This window comes from Danio rerio, chromosome 8, assembly GCF_049306965.1.
Source record: "Danio rerio strain Tuebingen ecotype United States chromosome 8, GRCz12tu, whole genome shotgun sequence".
NCBI lineage: Eukaryota > Metazoa > Chordata > Actinopteri > Cypriniformes > Danionidae > Danio > Danio rerio.
In genome coordinates this window covers 6,692,617-6,714,274 of record NC_133183.1, presented here as the reverse complement: position 1 = coordinate 6,714,274, position 21,658 = coordinate 6,692,617, and the positions used below count along the sequence as shown (strand labels likewise).

Here is a 21,658-nt window from a genome sequence, read left to right as displayed (position 1 = left end):
CACTTCTATATCATCTCTATAAATGTATTTGTTTTATTTAAAATAATATATATATATATATATATATATATATATATATATATATATATATTTTTTTTTTTTTTTTACTTTAGACCTGTAAAGCTGAACAAAATGGTGACAGTTGGCCACGCTTACTGGTAGCTTCTTTTGGGTCCTTCAGAAACCTGTGGGTGACATCACTGATACAACGTCCATATCTTTTACAGTCTATGGGCTGAATGCATGAAATGCCATCAGTCTACAGAGATTTCCCAGTATTTCTCTATTGCAATCGGGAGATTACAGAAATTAGCCAGCAAAAAAAGCCAAAGCAAACACTACCAGTTTCTGTGGTATAAATACAGCCCTACAAAATACAAAAGAGGGAGATGTCACTTACCTGATTTGTTTAGCTGTAGTTTGAAACTTATGCAGAGAAAATGCTGTTTTTCTTACCTAAGGTCTTATTATGCGGTCTTTCGCCATCTTGTGGTGAAACGTCAACCGTCACTTTCTTTGGGCTGATGGCGGCCAATGCACTGAATCTAATGCTCCGAAATTATAAATATTTTAAAATAGTCACTATCCTTATTAATAAACTGCATAGTTGCTATCTAAACAACAACATTCTTGTCTAAAAAAGCCTCAAAAGTACATTATGTTGTCCCAACAGCTGCAATATTTGTCAAACTGTAGAGTGTCCTTTGCTTGTTGCTGCTATGTGGGCGGAGTAATACACAAGGCTTTATGGTGAAGAGGCTGGATGAGTACTGTTATTTGCAGAATATCACACTGCTATCAGCCAATCAGATTCAAGAACCAGACAGAACTGTTGTATAAAATATATATATATATATATATATATATATATATATATATATATATATATATATATATATATATATATATATATATATATTTATACAACAGTTAAATAAATAAATATATATATATATATATATATATATATATATATATATATATATATATATATATATATATATATATATATATATAATTACAATTTTAGTTTATTTAATTTATAATTCAATAAACCATGTCCTGCATGTGTGCGTGCGTGCGTGTGTGTGTGTGCGTGTGTGTGTGGATCAGGGTGTGGTGTTGCGCATGCACGCTGGCTTTGGCGTGTAAATCTCCATCAGTGTCTGTCTGGATCTTCCTGCTTCTGCGCCGGAACACGAGAGAGAAGAAGGGAAGAGTCCGTCGCCTTAAACGCAGGGGGAAATCTCACCGTCCACCATCACAGCCGCTGCAGGATCGCTCTGGAAGCTTCACAATCGCTTCATCCCGGTTGTTGAGAGCCGACGGCGGCGGGTGTCATTGAGCTGCGGGGCGTCGCTTCTCCAAACGCGCATCGGGGACCTTTATTACGCGCGCGGAACACCAGAAATCAGCAGAGATGTCCGGATACCAGGGCAAGAAGAACATCCCTCGCATCACCGTGAGTACAGACACACCTGAAAACAAGCGGTGGATATTAGCAGGTGAAAGACTCGTGAATGGCATTCCGCTGCTGAAATGCACGAGTTAGGGGTCGTGGTTTCATCAAGTCAATACCGTTACATCAGATGCTGAATTACTGTCACTTTTCATTTCGCTGTGATGTGGCCACTTTCAGATGTGTTTCTTTGTGGGTCAGACTGACAAGCTCTGCTAGGATTCATTTGTTATGTGCATGCATGTATTATTAAACCGGCCTCATTATAATGCATTGCTATTTTAATTGCAATAACTATATTAAAATCAAAATTTTTTGCTGCTGATGTAGCTTAAAGTGCTGCTATGTCTTGTCCTGGATTGATATATGGTAGTTTATTATTAGAGCACCATTGTGATTGCTGGCTTTGCATGCATTGATGTGTTCCCCTACAAAAATCGCATATTATTTAAGCGTACATGCATGCATTGTGCTGAGATACTAGGAATATGCATCAAGTAAATAAATACAAAATACAAGATAACTGGATAAATACATTGATGATCAGATTGATATTTTTACCCACTTCTCTGTGAATATAGGTCATCTATTTTGGTGCATTTGAATAAAACCGATGTATTGGGTATATTTATTAAAATTATATTTTAGTCAGCGAATATCTTTAAAAATGAAAGATAATACATTTAATTATAGATTTTTTTCTTTTGCTTTTTCCTGAAATTTTATTCAATATTTTTCTGTAACGTACAAATTTAGGCTGCTAATTATCAGACTGTTAGTTACTCTCTTGACTATTTGCTAGTTTAGCTCCAGATTTAGCTTCAGTAATGTTTAATCTAATGTATATGCACAAATATAATATCGTTAAGCATCCTATAGAAAATATGTATATGAAGACTTGCATATGCTGAGCACTGTATGCATCTTCTCTATTAAATATGAAGCAGTCGTTGCTGCTCTTTGGAAATGTTTGTGCATCGGGGCTTTGCATGCCCTGAAATCAGAATCAAAAGTGTTTCACTTTATTCAAAATAAAACAAAATAGAAATCGAATACGCTCCTAATAGTGAATAGTGGTTTTGCAGGCATTTAAATAATTCTCCATCATAAATCTGTATTATTTTATTAAAAAAAAAACTGTTTTGCAGGCTAAGCATGCATGCTTTTTCAAGATATCTGGAATAAAACGGTGTATAACCTAAAAAAATCTTAGCCATTTAAGAAAAACTGTCTTACATGAATATGTTTTGAAGATGCAACTGCATGCATTAACCCTTATGTGTTGTTGGGGATGTTTTCATCCACTCTGGGCTGATTTTGTGTCTTAATTTGGCCATAAATTCCTCTCTGTTTCAGCTAGCGGAATGATTTTTTTTTGGTGACAAATCTTATTTTGACACATATTTTTAGAAAATGCTTTAAAATTTCTTAATGATATACTCTTGGCTAATTGACTACTCTTGTGTTACATTCGGGATGAAAACATCCACTGAATTAAACTGCTGTTAAATGCATCAGATAAATATTTTATATATATTTTTTCCATAATTCTGTTAATCGACCTCTGTCCTGATCAAAACTACAAAATTGCTTAGAAAATTACAGCATTTTAACTCTTTAATTGCCAAATTCATAAATGATGTCACTGATTTGGTGAAAATAAACACTCACAAAATGACGTATTTTCTAGGGATGTAACGGTATCAGAATTTCACGGTACGATAATACCTCGGTATGAATGGCATGGTGCGGGATTAATTGAATCATTTACAGGAAAAACAAAACCAATGAAAAGACTCGAAAAAAGTGCCAAAAGTGTTTATTTACCTCAGCACTGAACATATCAATGACATACAAATCAGCCATCTATCTGTAAGTTTCGAAACAGGAACTTCAATTTTTCAATTTTAATAACAAAAAACTATTAAACCAAAAAAAAAAAAAAAATAAAGTTTCAATTTAGTATTGTTGAAAACTCATCACATTCAACATTTAATCACTCACTCACTTAGATAGAGATGGTTTTTTAAGGTAAATTATCATATAACTATAATCTGGTAAAAGTTGGGATCTCTGGGCATGTACCCTGAAACAGAAAAAAAAAAACCCTCTCATTTGGGACTGAGGTTTCTGGGACAGAGAGATATGATTTAGCCAAGGTTGACAGCAGTGGGTAACGTTGTGCATTGTCTTTCCACCAATTGAGAGGACAAGCCATGAGTGAGATAGAGGTCTCTTTGCGGTACAAGTCAATGTCTGCATCAATCTAGCAAGTGTGCTGTGTTCTGCAGTCCCCATGACTGTTTTTAGTCGTATTCCCCGACTTATGTTTCACCACAGTCTGGCAGTGCCTCCATACTGTTTTTTTCTTTGTCTGTCACCTTTTCTACTTTTTCGTATTTTTTAGAGAGAAACTGAAATGCTTCCACACATCCGATTTAAAACCCGCTTTAGGTTCGATCATTTCCAGCTCTTTATCTTCCCCGCTACTAGCAACACACTCTATTTCCGCATTACTGGATCTGTAGTGACAACAGACCGCAAAGGATGATGGCCACGCCTGGGCTGATGGGAATTGTAGTTCCCGCTACCTCCAGTTCACTTCATTCGCCTGAGCAAACTTTTCTCAGAAATATAGTTTTATTAAGTCATGCGCCTACGGTAATATTGAAAAAAAATTACTATTACGATATGACGGTATTTACAATATTGTTACATCCCTAGTATTTTCTAGATAAAAACTAATTGTGGACTGGATTTCTTTTTACCTCTTATCACAGTCTTGGACATTTAAATTAACATTGCCTTTGATGCATTGTTTTGATTGATTTTTATTTGTTCTCCCTAATTTACTGTTGGTGCCTTTTTTGCCCTATTGACTTCCATTATAACCACGTTTTTTTTTTTTTTTGCAAAACCATGACGCCATATAATCGTGCATTTTTGATTGTTGGTTGTTTTCCATGTTGGGAAGAGGTGAAATTTGTCATATTTAGTGTTGATCCTCAGTTGACACCATTAACCCTTTAGATAAGCCTGTGAAAAAAAGCTTAGTTTCTGGATTTTGTATGGGGTATAACAGCAAATTAAAGTGTGTGTCTGTGTCTGTGTGTTTGTGAGAGTGACCTTTACGCACTTACCTTGATGTGTCTGAGAAAATCAAAATATGCAGCTCAGTTCTCAGAACTACATGGAGTAAACAAAAACAAAAGACTTTGTATTTATCATAGACTGTAAAAGATATGGACGTTGAATCAGTGACGTCAACTGTAGGTTTCTGAATAACTCAAAAGAAGCTACAAGTCAGTGTTTGTATGCGCGTCATCGCACCAACCGCAGGATACCAAACAAAGGCAAAGAGGTAGAGTGTGAGCAGAGCCAAAGATGCCTGCTAGCATTTTGCTTAGAGGGGCTTTTCTTTGGGAGAAATGCTTAATACTTCATTATCTGTGACTTGTTTATGTTCTGACCACATGTGCTTAGTTGTACACTGTATCAATAAAGGGTTTAGTCTTTTAAAAACACTGTTGTAATACGTTGAGCCACTAAACATTGTTCTTATGACGCAAATTACTTCCAAACACTTCAAATATAGTCTGTGTTAGTAAATGCAAGGCTATTGATGAAATCCTGGCATAGCAATCTATGACATTGTTTCAGATGACTGTTCTAGAGCCTACAGCTAATCAGTCTGTCAGATTCTGGAGTACATTACAGCTCTAAAGAATATTATAAATGATAAATGATCTTAAATAAAACAAATACATTTATAGGGACGGTATATAAGTGTATAATCTCACTCACCTAGGAAACGGAGGCCACGTGAATAGTTTGTGAACACAATTGAGTGCACACAGCATGCCATATCATCTGATAATTGTTGGAAATAATTCCAAAAGGCAGTTGACTGTCTAAAGCCACATAAAACAACACAAAAATATGATGTATATGCAGAGTTCAGCGGCTAATCAGCCGGAATCAGCTGAGGTGAAGTGGCAGCGAGACCTAGCTGTCACTCAAGTGGCCACGCCCTTAATTATGCAAACTTAATATAACCTAATATAAACAAAACGGATGAGTCACAAAAAATATCACCCTCTCACAGTTGTCATGAAGGGTGATAATAGCTATATACCATAGATATATACACTAGGTATCGCATAGGGACCCTGAGCATGCGTTAATATCGCTGCCATATTTGTACAGTGTTCAGGGCTTAGTGAACGAGTCGTTCATAATGGAGATTCATTCACAAACGAATTGCTCCCTCCGTCAATATGATAAGTGAAAGAAGGAGAGGAGGTGTGTTTCAGGACAAGATTAGATCACATTGAACAGGGAGGGTGGATAGTACATTTCCATACACACAAACACAAGCTTTTTGTCAGGAATGCCTGTGCGATCACTGATCCATCAATGTAGAAAAGTGATGTCAAATTATAAGTTTCGTAATTTATGAAAAAATAAAATTGCATTCTGACCTCCGGGAAAACTCACAATCATAGATATATGTGTATATGTGTATATCTCTTGCTCGGGATGGCTACCGTCCTCCACTGCAGCTTGGTCCCGCATTCATTTCAAAGGAGTGCTACCCTGTACTAAAATGGCGGCTCTATTGACGCATTCCTTCTAATCGACAACAACAGGGTAGGCGACATCTAATATATATATATATATATATATATATATATATATATATATATATATATATGGCTATATACATTAAAACTATCTTTTGTACCTGGCTGTAAGCATGTTTTTATCAGCTGATAAGTTGGCCAAATTACCATTGCAGTCAGAAATCATCTGGATTTCCTGGAACCAGCCCCCAAAGGCGAGTCGATGAATTGCAGTTTTAGTTACTTCCGTATTGGCTCCCAGAGGTTGGCGGGAGGCTGGTGCTTAGTATTTATGCATAATCAAATGCGGTTATAATAAAAGGCAATGGAGTAAAAACAGCCACCAACAGTAAATTAGGGTGAAAAAAATGAAAATGCATCAAAGCCAGTGTTGTTACTAATCATTCACATGTCTAAGACTTTTAAAAGTTAAAAAAATCCACTCCACAATTAGATTTAATATTGAAAATATGGCATTTAGTGTGTGTGTTTTTTTCACCAAATCACATCATTTATGAATTTGGCAATTTAAGAGTTAAAATCCTCTAATTTACTAAGCAATTTAGTAGTTGGGTCATCATTGACAGATTTATGCAAACAAAATTGATAAAAAATTTTATCTCATGCATTTTACAGCAGTTTAAATCAGTGGATGTTTTCATTCCGAACATAACAAAAGGGTAGTACATTTGAACAGTGCACAAGGGTTAATAATCTAATCCTAACAAAACTAGCCTGTATAAATCCTGCATTTTACCACCTCTCGAGACAAAATTAAAACCAAATCAAACCTTATTCCTACAAACCCTTCAAATGCAATGTGTATATCTATAGCATATCAAGATATCTCAGCCTGTGCATGCATCGACGACGTTTTCCTTCAGAAGTGCATTTGAGTAATGTAAAAAGCAGCTTCAGATTAAGCTGGCGGTACAATAGCCTGCGCACCCACCCCCCCTGCTGTGAGCCGGAGCCGGTTTGATAGCTGTGCTAAATGCAGAGGACCCTCTCCGGAGGAAATGAATGAAAATCCTCTTTTGAAAAGTAGGTCAGTGAATGTAAAGTGTAAGTCATGGTATGTGCTGGTGCATGCCTGTAATTCAGCCTCAGTGCAGAGACGGTGTGGATGTGATGTGTGCTAGGGCTAATGATCAGATAGCGAGGCCTGTAGGAGAACGAGCAGATCTGGGACAGGATGGAGAAAAAGATGAAAACTCTAAAGGATGAGATCTGGCTTTCAGCTCTTGGATGTCAGATATAAGCTTCAGCCATTTTTAGGGATGATGATGATAAGACTGGCAGAGGATGGTGAACGCGGATACTGTACTGCACTGGAAAGCTTAAAGGAACAGTTCACCCATAAAGGAAAATTCTGAAAAGCTATTGCTTCACTTGTTTCAAACTTATTTGAGTTTCTTTCTTCTGTTAAATGCAAAAGAAAATGTTTTTTAAGTAAGCTGAAAACCTGTAACCATTGACTTCTATGTATGTATTTGCTACTATGGAAGTCAATGGTTAAGAGTGCTGGTGTCTTCGTTTGCGTTCAACAGAAGCAGAAACTCGGTAACGCGTTAAATTAGTTAATGTTAATTTATTTACTATTATTAACATCCAATTATTAAAGGGGAGATCCACTACAATATCATATTTGAAACTTTAGTTGGTGTAATGTAGCTGTGTGAACATAATCAACATCTCTGAATGTAAGATGCTCAAAGTTCAATGCAAAGGGAGACATTGGCTGTGTCCGAAAGCGCATACTCCCATACTAGATAGTACGCTAAAATCAGTATGCAAGCCGAGCTGTATGTCCGAATTCATAGAATTTGAAAATTAGTATGCGAGAAGTACCTGGATAACCTACTATTTCCGGCGAGATTCTGAAGTGCGCATCCCATGCACAAAACTGACGCAGGTAGGTCACGTGACCACGACAAAATGGCGGATGTAGTACGTCGAATTCCATTCATACTTTTCAAATTCATACTGTATAGAACGTGCTTTTCTAACGGCCGAGTAGTACGTTTAAATTCAAATGCAGTACCTACTGAGTAGTAGGCGGTTTCGGACGCAGCCATTGGCTTTTACTGAGTTAGCTTAGCGAAGCCTACAGCTAAGAAAGTTTGGGGATTACAAAAAAAAAAAAACATTCGGGCAAGTGAGATCACAAGGGTTTCCAGTTATGCCTAGTTCAGACTGCGTGATTTTAGCCCTGATTTTGGCTCGTCGACAGGTTTTGAGAAATCGCCGACAAATGCCTGAAATCACAGGCAAATCGCTGCTCGTGCACGTGAGTGACAATCACACAGTATGAACGATCAAAGACGTTATCTGAGAGAATCGCCGATGAGGCGCCGATGCCTGTGAGATATTTGGCGTGCTGAATATCTGGAGCTGTCGGCGATTCAAATCATGCCGTGTGAATTGAGTTTTGACTGAAAATAACATCAGCGATCGCCTACAGCCAATCAGTGAGCAGCATTCACATGTGTGTGTGTGTGTGTGTGTATACCTGCTGCAGGCCAGCGGGAGGCTGGGGGAGAAGTTAAAAGCGCTCTTTTTCGGTTTATTTGGACCTACGAAATGGAGGAAAAACTAGTGGAGGTTTGACAGGACTCAGGAGCAACCGTGTCTGTTTGACGTTTCATACAGAAAGAAATTAGTTTATTATCAACGTTGAGGAGAAATAGCTAATTCCCTTTAAACCCAGGTGAGCAAACATGTACATGTTCTACCCCATTAAAGGCTTCTTTCTCATTATGTAGTTAATAACAAAAGATATACTACGTGTTTTTGGCTGTGAGACGTAGTTTAGACAAAGTTGCCGGCGATTCTCCCTATAGTATAGTCATGCAATGTGAATGTCCCTGTCGCCGAACCATCTTGCAGTGTAAACAAAACAGCGAGGAAACGCAAGCCCAGATAGTCATGCAGTGTGAAAACATCTGTGACACGACTACTTTAAAAATCATGTAGTCTGAACTCGGCATTACACGCATTTACCATGCGCACACACCCTGCACATCGAAGGGGTGTGGCCAGAGGTGCTATAATGTTACATCATAGAAAGCTAAAATGGCGTCCAAACGCTGCTGTTCCACAGAACTTCTTCTGTTTTTGTATTTGGTGGCATGGTTGTTGGTGCCAGACGTTCTGGTCTGAGTATTTCAGAAACTGCTGAACTTCTGGGATTTTCACGCACAACCACCTCTGTTAACACCAGAGGTCAGAGGACTGGTTCCAGCTGATAGAAAGGCAACAGTAACTCAAATAATATTGGCTATTATTCTCCACCTGGTCGTGCTTAATTTGAGTTCATGATGAAGATTCGGGTTGATCAAAAACGTTCTTCTGATGTTACAAAATATATGGTAATATAATGTCAAGTATATTCTAATATACGGGCAACACGGTGGCTCAGTGGTTAGCACTGGCACCTCACTGCAAGATGGTCACTGTTTCGAGTCCTGGCTGGGTCAGTTGGCATTTCTTTGGAGTTTGCATGTTCTCCTCATGTTGGTGTGTGTTTCCTCTAAGAGCTTCGGTCTCTCCCACAGTCCAAACACATGCTCTATAGGTGAATTGAATAAAATAAATTGGCCGTAGTGCATAAGTGTGTGTGTGAATGAGTGTATGGGTGCTTTTTAGTACTTGGTTGAGGCTGGAAGGACATCTGCTGCATAAAACATATGCTGGATAAGTTGGCGGTTCATTCTGCTGTGGCGGTCTCTGAAATAGAGACTAAGCCGAAGGAAAATGAATGAATGAATGAATGAATGAATATCTCAGCATGTAAATCATTTGAGTATTGATAAAAAATGTGGTGATGTGAATTCCTATTATGAGTAAATGGAAGTAGTTGTCCCATAGATGAAAGTCGGAGACTAAATTAGGAATGTTCAGAATAGCATAATAAGTGTGCTTAAACACTTAAAAGGCAAAGTGTTTGAATATTCATGCAGCTATTTTGCTTGCTGTGTCATCAAGTACAAACAGCATCATAATATATCAACACTTGTTCATATTTTTTTCAAGTCTTCTAATCAAATATTAGCTTTAACAGACCCAATTATAGTCTTTGTAAAGCCTGTGACTTCAGTGTGTGCTTAAATATTACGCAAGTCTATATTCTGTCTTTGTCTGTTGGGTCTGCCTTAATTTTCTAGTTTCTATATTACCTTATTGTGGACATTTAATAATGTTTGGCAATTCAGTTCAAATCACATCTTATTTTCTGGCTATTTTACCTGTAAAAAGAAACCGCTTAACGGTTTTTCATTTCCAGCGCCTGTCTAAAAATCTATTAAGATTTAGTTTGGAATTTGTAAAATGTTCTTGGGAATGAAAGTATGGTCAGAATATTGACTTGGATGATAATTACATGTGCGGTCAAAACCAAAGAAGTGCTCCAGTGAAAATATGTGGCTTTCTGGTATGTCTGGCTCTTTCCTTTTCATTTTAACATAGTCTGACAGTGTCACATCGAGACAAACATGGCCTGAGCACTCAGTCACACACACACACACACACACACACACACACACACACACACACACACACACACACACACACACACACACACACACACACATATACACACGGCCCACTTTCTAGCCGTGTTTTTGCAGCAGTTTCAGTCCTGCAGCTCTGACTGTATTCTGCTTGGCCTGAGTTGATCATCCGCAGCGTATCGAATGGCTGTGAGCTTTGCTTCACTCTCTCTTTCTCTCATTGATTTGATAAAAGCAAAGCCGTTCGTCCTGTTTGACCCCCATTTGAATCCACAACAGTGAAGCGCACCTTAAAAAGGCCATGATGACTTTTATTGCACTGAAGTCGCTTTGTTGTGGCTCAGCAGTTCTCAGTTTTCCCTGAAATATCACTTTGTCATCGTTATAAAATAAAAAAAAGTATTGTCTAAAACAGGGGTTCTCAACCTTTTTCACTGCGGGGTCCACTTCTTTTTCCGATGAATTTTTGAAGGCCCACCTGTCTGACATTTTCTCTAAAATGTTTGTATGAAATGCTCACTTACACCTATTAACAAATATTATATTATATTATATTATATTATATTATATTATATTATATTATATTATATTATATTATATTATATTTTATTTTATTATATTATATTATATTATATTATATTATATTATATTATATTATATTTTATTATATTTTATTATTAATTTATTATATTATATTACATTTTATATATTCATAATAATATATTATTATATTATGTTATATTATTATATTATTATATTTTATTATTATATTATATTATATTATATTATATTATATTTTATTTTATTTTATTTTATTTTATTTTATTTTATTTTATTTTATTTTATTATTAATTTATTATATTATATTACATTTTATATATTCATTATAATATATTATTATATTATGTTATATTATTATATTTTATTGTATTTATTATATTATATTATATTATATTATATTTTATTTTATTTTATTTTATTATATTATATTATTCATTTATTATATTATATTACATTTTATTATATTCATTATAATATATTATTATATTATATTTTATTTTATTTTATTTTATTTTATTTTATTATATTATATTATTCATTTATTATATTATATTACATTTTATTATATTCATTATAATATATTATTATATTATATTATAATATATTATATTATATTATATTATATTATATTATAGGCGAGGCAGTGGCGCAGTAGGTAGTGCTGTCACCTCAAAGCAAGAAGGTCGCTGGGTTGCTGGTTCGAACCTCGGCTCAGTTGGCGTTTCTGTGTGGAGTTTGCATGTTCTCCCTGCCTTTGCGTGGGTTTCCTCTGAGTGCTCCGGTTTCCCCCACAGTCCAAAGACATGCGGTACAGGTGAATTGGGTAGGCTAAATTGTCTGTAGTGTATGAGTGTGCGTGAATGTGTGTGTGGATGTTTCCCAGAGATGGGTTGCGGCTGGAAGGGCGTCCGCTGCGTAAAAACTTGCTGGATAAGTTGGCGGTTCATTCCGCTGTGGCGACCCCGGATTAATAAAGGGACTAAGCAGAGTAGAAAATGAATGAATGAATATTATATTATATTATTGTGCCTTCTATTGTTTTTATTATCAGCATTTTTAAAAATATATAATTATTCTGAAATTTAATTATATATAAAACTAAAAGTATAATATATGTATAATTTTATTTATTTTTAAAAACATACAAAGATTACATGCACAGAAGAGAATCACAGGTCAACAGGGAGATTGCAAAAGAGCAGATTCTGCTTTAAACTGGACTGACTGAATATCTATGATTAAATATATACTATTCAAAAATATACGGACAGATGTAAAATACAGTAAAACACCCTAAAGGCTCCTACACACCGGGACGCTTTTCGTTTGCGTTTATCGTCAGCGTTTTACGAGACGTTTTTCCGTATTCAAACCCAAGCGATTTTCACTGGCATCAAGCAGAAGAGGATGCAAATTCACTCTTTTGACGTTAGATGGCGCTACACAACTTTAAGCTTCTGACACCCGCTTATAAAACAGAAAAGGAGGAGGAGAGAAAGTTCACACGCTTGTTGTTAAAGTTACTGGTGACTCGAACAAGCATGGATGGTTCAAGCAGCAGCTCCAGCTCTAGCGATGAAGAAATGACAAGTGTTTACAAGAGCAATAAGCAGCTAAACATTCATATTTCCTCTGGGCATCTTCTTCAATGTGTGCTCACCTTGACAGTTTTGCGCTTGAGCGCCTCCAAGTGCTGTTTACTGTAACTTCAGCAGCTCCGTGCACGTGAACACAAGTGCCGATCTGATTGGCGCGTCAAAACAAAAAAACGAACATGAGTCGTTTTTGTTTTTTTAAATGATGTTTTTGCGCCTGCCGTTTTGCGCGTTAGTGTGCACGATCACATTGACGCCCTTTATTTAGTCACGAGGCGTTAAACGTCGACAGAAAACGTGAGCAAAAAACGTCTCGGTGTGCATGGGCCTTTAATCTGTTAACACATTGATAGTGGTTGAGTTTGCACCTGGATATTAATATTATTATTATTATTATTATCGGGAGATCGCTGACAGGAACAGTGATCAGCTCCGCCAGAGCACGTCTGAAGCCCATATGCAAGTTTATTTTACAGTCTATGACAGAAACACATTTGTGCCTCACTAGATCCTCCTGTATGGGCGTGCGGTTATTATAAATCACTCACAGGACATTAGTTTGGACAAATATGTCGATACATTCAATAGTTCACACAAAAACACACAAAGAGAAACTTTCACTTCATGCACAGTTTATGAATGAACAGACTTGTGTGTGGGCGAGGCAGTGGCGCAGTGGGTAGTGCTGTCACCTCACAGCAAGAAGGTTGCTGGTTCGAACCTCGGCTCAGTTGGTGTTTCTGTGTGGAGTTTGCATGTTCTCCCTGCCTTCGCGTGGCTTTCCTCTGGGTGCTCCGGTTTCCCTCACAGTCCAAAGACATGCGGTACAGGTGAATTGGGTAGGCTAAATTGTCTGTAGTGTATGAGTGTGTGTGAATGTGTGTGTGTGGATGTTTCCCAGAGATGGGTTGCGGCTGGAAGGGCATCCGCTGCGTAAAAACTTGCTGGATAAGTTGGCGGTTCATTCCGCTGTGGCGACCCCGGAATAATAGAGGGATTAAGCCGACAAGAAAATTAATGAATGAATGAGACTTGTGTGTGCTAGTTGCAGACCCGATCATAAGGCTGTTTTTGCGCCGAGTTTGAAGTAATCAATCAGAGAACAGGAGAAAGTGCATTACTTCCATCATTTTAATATAGCATATTATAATGCAATCCAAAAATTATAGTTTAATATTGAGAGTTAATTTTAATCTTGTGGTTCACCTGCAGGATCGCTGAGGTCCACTAGTAGGCTGTGGCCCACTGGTTGAGAGTCCCTGGTCTAATATATTCAGCACAGGCTCATTGGAAATACGTGCCTCAGCCTACATTTTTGCAAAACATAAAATACATTGCTCCGGTTAAGTTTAATCGATGTAAATGTTGGATTTACATTGCTAGGCGCCTATCAACTGTTTTTCTCATAGCATGACAAGCTGACGAAAACATTGCTGCAACTCTTATACAAGTTTTGTTTATGGAGAAAATGAACAAGCACTGCAGTGTTTGGGTGTTCTGCGTTTGTCAGAAGTAATTAATATACGGGGATGTTTATATTCCATACAAATTATGAAGCTGATCGGTCCGTTCTTGTCATGTGACTCACGGTGCACTTGCGGCATTCTGAAAAGTTGAGATGTTTTCAACTGAGTGAGCCAGGAAAACGTGAGCGCGTCACTCCAATATGTGCACCAAGCCGCACACTTCCATTGGAAATAATTAACTTGCATGTGGAAAAGACACGATATGTGAACAGCCACCGTCATTTGCCACCTGCAGCTGTTGATCATCTTGCACAGCCATGGTGGATTCACCTGATTTGTTGATAAATGGGTTGCAGATCCATTCCTTGGCAGTTCACAGGCCCTTCAATAGGCCTTTTCCTCTTACCAAAGAAATTTCCAAAGAAGTCAGTTTCTTACTCACTTTGCTGCATGTGAATTAAATTTGGGCGCTCAACTGACCGAGATGTAAGCGAGAGATCGTTCAGACTCAGATAATAAATAAAACATAAATAATTATTGATTTCTTTTGCAGCCCGGTACCAGTTGAGGCCCGGAACTGGGGACCACTCCACTAGAGGGGGCTGTTAATCTGAAATATGCTATTTGCAGGATGTTTTGTTGTACGTTTCAGATGCATGTCCTTTTTGTATACGTCCATGAGAAGGCGGAGCTTGTAGTACAGATTAGCAAGCAAACCACTGAACTAAATGCTTCCTTAAACCCAATCAATAGTGTTTTCAAAATCAAAGTAAGAAAAATTGCACTGGAAGGAATGTCATCAGTAGTTTGAAATTAATTAATTAAAGCACTTCCTGTTTATTTTTAGTTAAATTCTCAGATTACTTAAGGTATTGGGTGTGGCTAACATACTTAACCACGCCTCTCCACCTTTTTAATTTTGACAATAAACAGAAATGGTGAGCAGGGGTCTATTCTTCGTACCTTGCTTAAATGATCTCTTAAATGATCTTAAATGATGATTTGGCAGATCCTAGATCTCATCTTGATAACTGATCACTGGCTAATTTGGTTCTTTAAACAAGTTAGCGAATCAGATTTAAATGTCTGAATAAACTGATCTGAGATCACTGTGTGTGTTGTGAAGGACAGATCTATCAATCCTCGAAATCATGATCAGCAATGCAATGATTGGCTGACGGCAACGCAGCGTAATGACATCATCTAATTAATATTCAATTATCCATGTGAGCAAAATTACATCAAATTTGCAGTAAACGGTTTGTTAAATATGACACGCAATAACTTTCCACATTTGTTGTGAGCTGCAGGCTTTACACTTTCATGTGTCAAGAATATTCATCATGTATTTCAATGCATATTAATGTATTTAGTTCTACATTTAGAGAAGATTTTCTTTATTATAGTAGCCTAGGCCTACTCAATTTTTTTAAATTGGCGTAAGGAATAACTGTATGAATTAATTTTGCATCAAAAAAGCATTTTGATTTTGGTAAAGGTGTCAATAACTGGCATATTAGTGATCAAAACACATGCATAAATGCATTAATTATTATCCTTTTTTTTAAATAAGTTGAATATTGTGCATATATCAGTTTGTGTCTAAAAAATGTATATCAATATTTACTCTTTGAACCACCAGGTGGCAGTCTTTGCACTTTTATTTCAGAGTGCTGATTGCATAAGTTTTATTAATATATATATATATTTTTAACATTTTAACAAGCAGGGTTTTCAGCGCTGTGTTAGCGATCTCTGGGAATTCTGCCATTACTTTAATCCAGAACACCGGCAGAGTTGTTGTCTCGAACACTGTTTTAAGGCCGCCGTCATTTACGATCTCCAGCAGTTGGTCTTCTTCTTACACGGACATGCTGGATTCAGCTGGTTTGTTGACAAATGGGTCACGTATCCATTCCTTGGCCGTTTGTGGGTCCTTTGAGGTTGGAAAGTAGCGCTCAAACTCCTTTAACAGCGAAGACTGATGATCAGGCACCAGCTTGGTGAGTGAGGGCACAGGATCAGTCTCACACAAAATCCCAGCTAATGTTTGAAACATGCCCAATATGCCTCAGTTTGGCTTTAAATGCAGCTACTTTATATGCCAACTTAAAGATAATTCATTCTTGTGCGGCCCGGTACTGATTGATCCACGGACCGGTACTGGTCCGCCGCCCGGGGGTTGGGGACCACTGTTGTATATTACGCTACAAAAACCTTGTAATAAACTTCCAGTACGTTTTCTGTTATTTTACAGACTTATTTCTCTATGTTACGCTTTCCAACATTGCATGGCTCCACACAGCAAGCCAGACTCGTAACAATAAATGATATTTAATTAAAATAATTAGAACTCCTCTATATTGAGGAGCCCGGAGTCTCATCTCCCGTTTAAAAGTAAAGACAACAACAAAAACGAATGACCAAGGAAACAACGTAAAGTCAAATTTTTTTGACGTTTAAATTTCAAAAAGGAGACAATAAAAAGCTTGCAGAGGTAAATGCCAAAATAACAAACAAAACTCAACAGCTCATTAAGTTTTTAACCCTCTTACCTGCACATGAAATTAAACAAATAAAATAACATAGGTATGGCTGACGTGAAACTGACGTTTCGACACAGTGTCGAGATCCCGAAGCGCAAGTGTTTCGTAACACTGCACCGAAGCGAATCTTCATTTGGTTGCCAAGGTCAAGAAAATCACGTTTCATCTGGCCTAGTGGACTGTGTGTGTGCACGCTGATACTGTGCTTCGATTGACATTTTGGGTTTGAATCCCGACTTGTACAAATACTCTGAAATCATGGTTTCATGTATTTTAATCATGTTTCTGTTTTGTGTAGCCTAAATAGGATACAGCTGCAGTTATGCCATCAATTTAGCATCATTTTTGAAACACTGTAAAACAATAATAAATATTTTTACAGTACTGTGATAGTTGGGTGAAGGGTTTGGGTAGACATTAATAAAATACAATAAATGGGAAATTTAATGAATAATATAAATAATTCTTGATAACTTCAGGCCACAGTTTCTGATCTAGCAACAACCCTGTTTTAATACCAAAACAAGACATATTTATTCACAAATTGTTTATTCGGATATCAGACCAATGTTTAAAAACAAAACGATACAAGAGCAAAGCATTACTAACTGGTATTAAAGCATTTCAAAACAACAATATCAGCCTAGATTCGAACCCACAATCCCCGCATGGTGGTCAAATACCTTAACCACTCCACTATACTACTTAAAAGTTCAAGCATACAAAGTGGGGTTTAATGCCTCAATTTGCTCAACTGTTCTTTCAGTTCTGTTCTGTTTCAGTGCAATACATAATAAAATGACCACTAGGTGTCACTGTAGAGTGGGGTTTCGAAACATTTCGAAGTTTCGACACATTTGCTTCAACTGTTTCAGTGTTTCACGAAGCCTCGCTTTGCCCACCACTAAAATAACATTCACTTACCTCCCTACTAACCACAAAACATAAGGAAAAAGTAATAAAACAAAAAGGCACCCTCCTCAACACACGTGTCTCCGTATATCTCAAAGTCAACACTCAGCAATCACTTTTAACAATTAAGCAGAGTAAAAAAAAATACAACACAGTTTCTACGCCACAAAACAAACAACACAAGCCGGGAGAGAGAAAACTCCTCTAATGACATTCCAGTCCGGTTTGAGCATCGATATCGCAATGTGTGCATCTGTAATAGTCATATCGCAGGATTAGATTATTTATTAAATATTAAAACACTGACATATTATTATTTTTTTTATATTTATTCAATGATGACCATGCTATTTTACATTTGATGGTTACATTTTTGTAATGACTACTATTCGACTCCCCAAAAAACCATAAAGCACTGTTTATCATACCTGTCAACATTGGGATCTGAAAATAAGGGATATACCGCCTGTTAAGCTCCAAGTCTATGGGGAAAACAACATGGGCATAATAAACGATAAAACAAATGTGTTGGGGTGGTGGATTTCCCAAACAAAAACAAAAATGAATGCAAAAGATCCCTTTCAGTCGACAACCTAACTCGGACACTCAGTTGAGAGTATTCACCTTATTCTTTGCAGACGAGCGGGTGCAGGCATTTGGATCTTTTTGGTTTAAGACTTCCGGTTCATTTTTAGACGTTAAAAACTGCTGATTGCGCTGCTTGATTTTGCAAACTGATATTTTCTTATTTTATTATTCTACTTGGTCTGTATAGTAATGCAAACATTTGTTTGTAGAGCAAGTAGTTTGACCGTTTTCTGCCGTTTATTATCACTAGTCCTTTCTCCCATAGGCGACTGAATCAGAAGTTCTAAAACAATCGCGAAGACAGGCGCACGTCCGCATTTCAGAATAAGGTCAATAAAAAGTACTGGTTTACTCACTTATTAAAAGTAAAGTCAACTAATCACTTTGAAGCAATGAGCTTACTCACACTTTTAAAGAAAAGTCAACTAATCACTTTAAAAGTAACATATTTAATGAATAAAAAAGAAAACTCAACTAATCAAATTAAAAGTCAACTAATCGCATTAAAAGCAACAAGTTTACTCTGTTTTTAAAGTAAAGTTAAATAATCACTTTAAAAGCAACAATTTTATTAACTTTTTTTTAAAGTAAAGTCAAATAATTGCTATGAAAGCAACGGGTTTACTCACTTTTCTTTTACAAAAGTAAAATCAAATAATTGTTATTTACAGTGTACAAAGTCATTGCAGGTGCATAAACTGAAACATTGTTAATTCTTTATTGTTTTTTAGTCTTGCCGGCTGTAATATCACTGATCAGTGTTGTGACATTGTGGCGTCAGCTCTGCAATCATCAGCACTTCCGCATTTTAGAATAAGGTCAATAGGAATAGATTTATTATAGAAAAAAGTAGCACATTTAAATGAGCATTTCTTCAGAGTGGCCACAATAGCAAGCAGAAGAATCTATAAAGTAAATGCACTAAATTACCTATGAATATTCAAAGAAAAATACAGGAAGATTACCTTTCTCCCTAAACATAAACACAGTCAAAAGTATGAATAGGCAGGCCACCCCTACAATCTCAAACTCTCAAAAATAGGTTAAACCTGAAAAAAGGTAACAAGTTTGAGTGTTGGTCGTCGGCCGGAGGGGTAAAGGGGAAATCCAGGAGCTCCACTCCCAGCAACGGTCGCAGCGCTAGTGATGGGTCGTTCATGAACGATTTGTTCATTTTGAATGAATCTTCAATATGTTTGTTTGTTTGTTTGTTTGTTTGTTTGTATACTTTATTGTCCCTCAAAGGGAAATTTTCTTTAGACTCACACAGCACTTCAGCAGGTTCCAAGTGGTGCTCGCTGCAGAGCCATTTGAGGAGAGGTGAGCTCCAGCGAGGGGGAGCTTAAGCTTGAGCTCCACCTTTTTTGCACTTCTTCTACGAGTGATGTCACTGGGGGTAGGGTTAGGGGTGGGGTTGGTGTACGCATTAAAACAGCTTACAGGAGGAGGAGCGACAGCTCATGCTCCCCCTCTCTGGAGCTCACCTCTCCTCAAATGCCTCTGCAGCGAGCACCCTCTCGCAGGTTCTGACACGATGACAATTTAAAAATAAGCCAACATGCAAAAGGATTACATACATTATCGATCAGTGTTAAACAGTCTGATTGACACAGGAATGAAAGAGTTCTTAAGTCTGTTTCGCTTCCAGCGGAAAGTTCTGTATCTTCTTCCAGAAGGTGAAAGATCGTAAAATGGGAAGAGTACATGATATGGGGTTACTGAAAACTCTTTTCACTTCATTCAGAGTGCATTGCTCGTAGAGTGTTTATATACTAGTAAAAGTTTCAGATCCTATTAGTCTTGTTGCAGTTCTGATAATATTAAAATTTTTTGATTTCAGATTTACAGAAAGATTTCCATACCATGTAGATATCAAAATACAAATACAGCTTGATAAAATAAGTACATGATTTTCTTACCAACACCATAAAACCATAACCTTTGGAGAAAATGCAGTCTTTGGTGAAGCTTTTCACAGATCCAGTTTACGTGAGTGTCCCATCTTAGAGAACTGTCTGTGTAAATTCCCAAATACTGACTCGCTCTGCATAGTGAATGGCAACACCAACAGCATGAGGCGATCAATTATATACCATTACATTACAAACCATAGGAGAGGGTGAATTCTCCAGCAGGATAGCGCTCCTTCTCATACTTCAGCCTCCACATCAAAGCTCCTGAATGCAAAGAAGTTTAAGGTGCTCCAGGATTGGCCAGCCCAGTCACCAGACATGAACATTATGAAGCATGTCTGGGGTAAGATGAAGGAGGAGGTGAAGATGAATCCAAAGAATCTTGATGAACTCTGGGAGTCCTGCCAGAGCGCTTCACCATTCCAGATGACTTTATTAATAAGTGATTTGAATCATTGCAGAGATGTATGGATGCAGTCCTCCAAGCTCATGATGGAGTCAGACACAATATTCATTCTGTTTCCACTGCAGCATGACTTTATATTCTTTACTGGACATTATTTCTGTAACAAGACTTTTGTCTAAGCAACGTCAGAACTTACTGTCCTTTTTAAATAATTCAAAATCAAGGCGTGATCGTATTTTATTTTGGTCAAATAAGCGTAATCTAGAGGCCTTTGCCTTTCATATAAGCCACTTCTGATACCAAATGATCCAGCTATTATTTGTTGTTCCTAAAACTTGGATAGGCGACAATACTTTTCAGCTAGAAAAAGTCAGCTAGAATACAAGAATCTGCGGATTCAACACAATGAAGATGTAAAACACCAGCAGCCACTGAAATCCTTCCACTACTACTAGACATGACTGAACCGTCAACAATCTGAGCATGCTTGACCCACTTACTGAACCACAGCTCTCCTAGTTCTCAATGCGCATTACTTTCAGAAAGGCACTTTTACTCCAGCATCCAGAATGCACTCCATCCAAAGGCCATTATAGCTTAATGTCTATTGGACAAGCTTGGGATGCATTTAGGGAAAAATTGTGCACCAGATTTGCAGTAAGTGGGTCACAGAGATGGTCACTCTGGAGGCCATCATTAGAAACCCCTTACGCTTCCTGCAGGACATACTAAACTCATCAGAGGTGAAAGAAACCAAAGAGTTAATTATTAAGTGCTGCATTTGGCTCTTTACTCTAAACAGAGCAGCTCTTAGCTGTCGGAAACACTTTTAACCATTACAAACTTTTAGTTGAATGATTCAAGCACACTGATGTAAAGGAGGGACTTTCTGCTGTTACGTAATTACTCATTAAGCCCATTCACAGGCTTTACAATGGATTAAAGGAACTTTCTGGGTTCAGCCTCATCCGCAGCCATTGTTGTATAATGTTCATTACCACGGTATAATATTTCGAGCACTTTGAGTAATACGAAGAGAGTAAAGCAGTGCCAGCATTCTGAGGATTTATATATTCAAA

At 37.2% G+C, this 21,658-nt stretch overlaps 1 protein-coding gene across 1 annotated transcript in view; it reads left to right on the top strand.

Annotated features, from left to right (window-relative positions):
- The first annotated feature begins 1,137 nt into the window (after positions 1-1,137).
- Positions 1,138-21,658, top strand: part of dpysl2a (dihydropyrimidinase like 2a) — a 67,579-nt gene continuing 47,058 nt past the window's right edge. Inside the window, exon 1 of the mRNA XM_003199046.7 lies at positions 1,138-1,462. Coding sequence (XP_003199094.1) covers positions 1,421-1,462 — 42 coding nt within the window. The 5' untranslated portion in view covers positions 1,138-1,420. The remainder of the gene's footprint in view (positions 1,463-21,658) is intronic.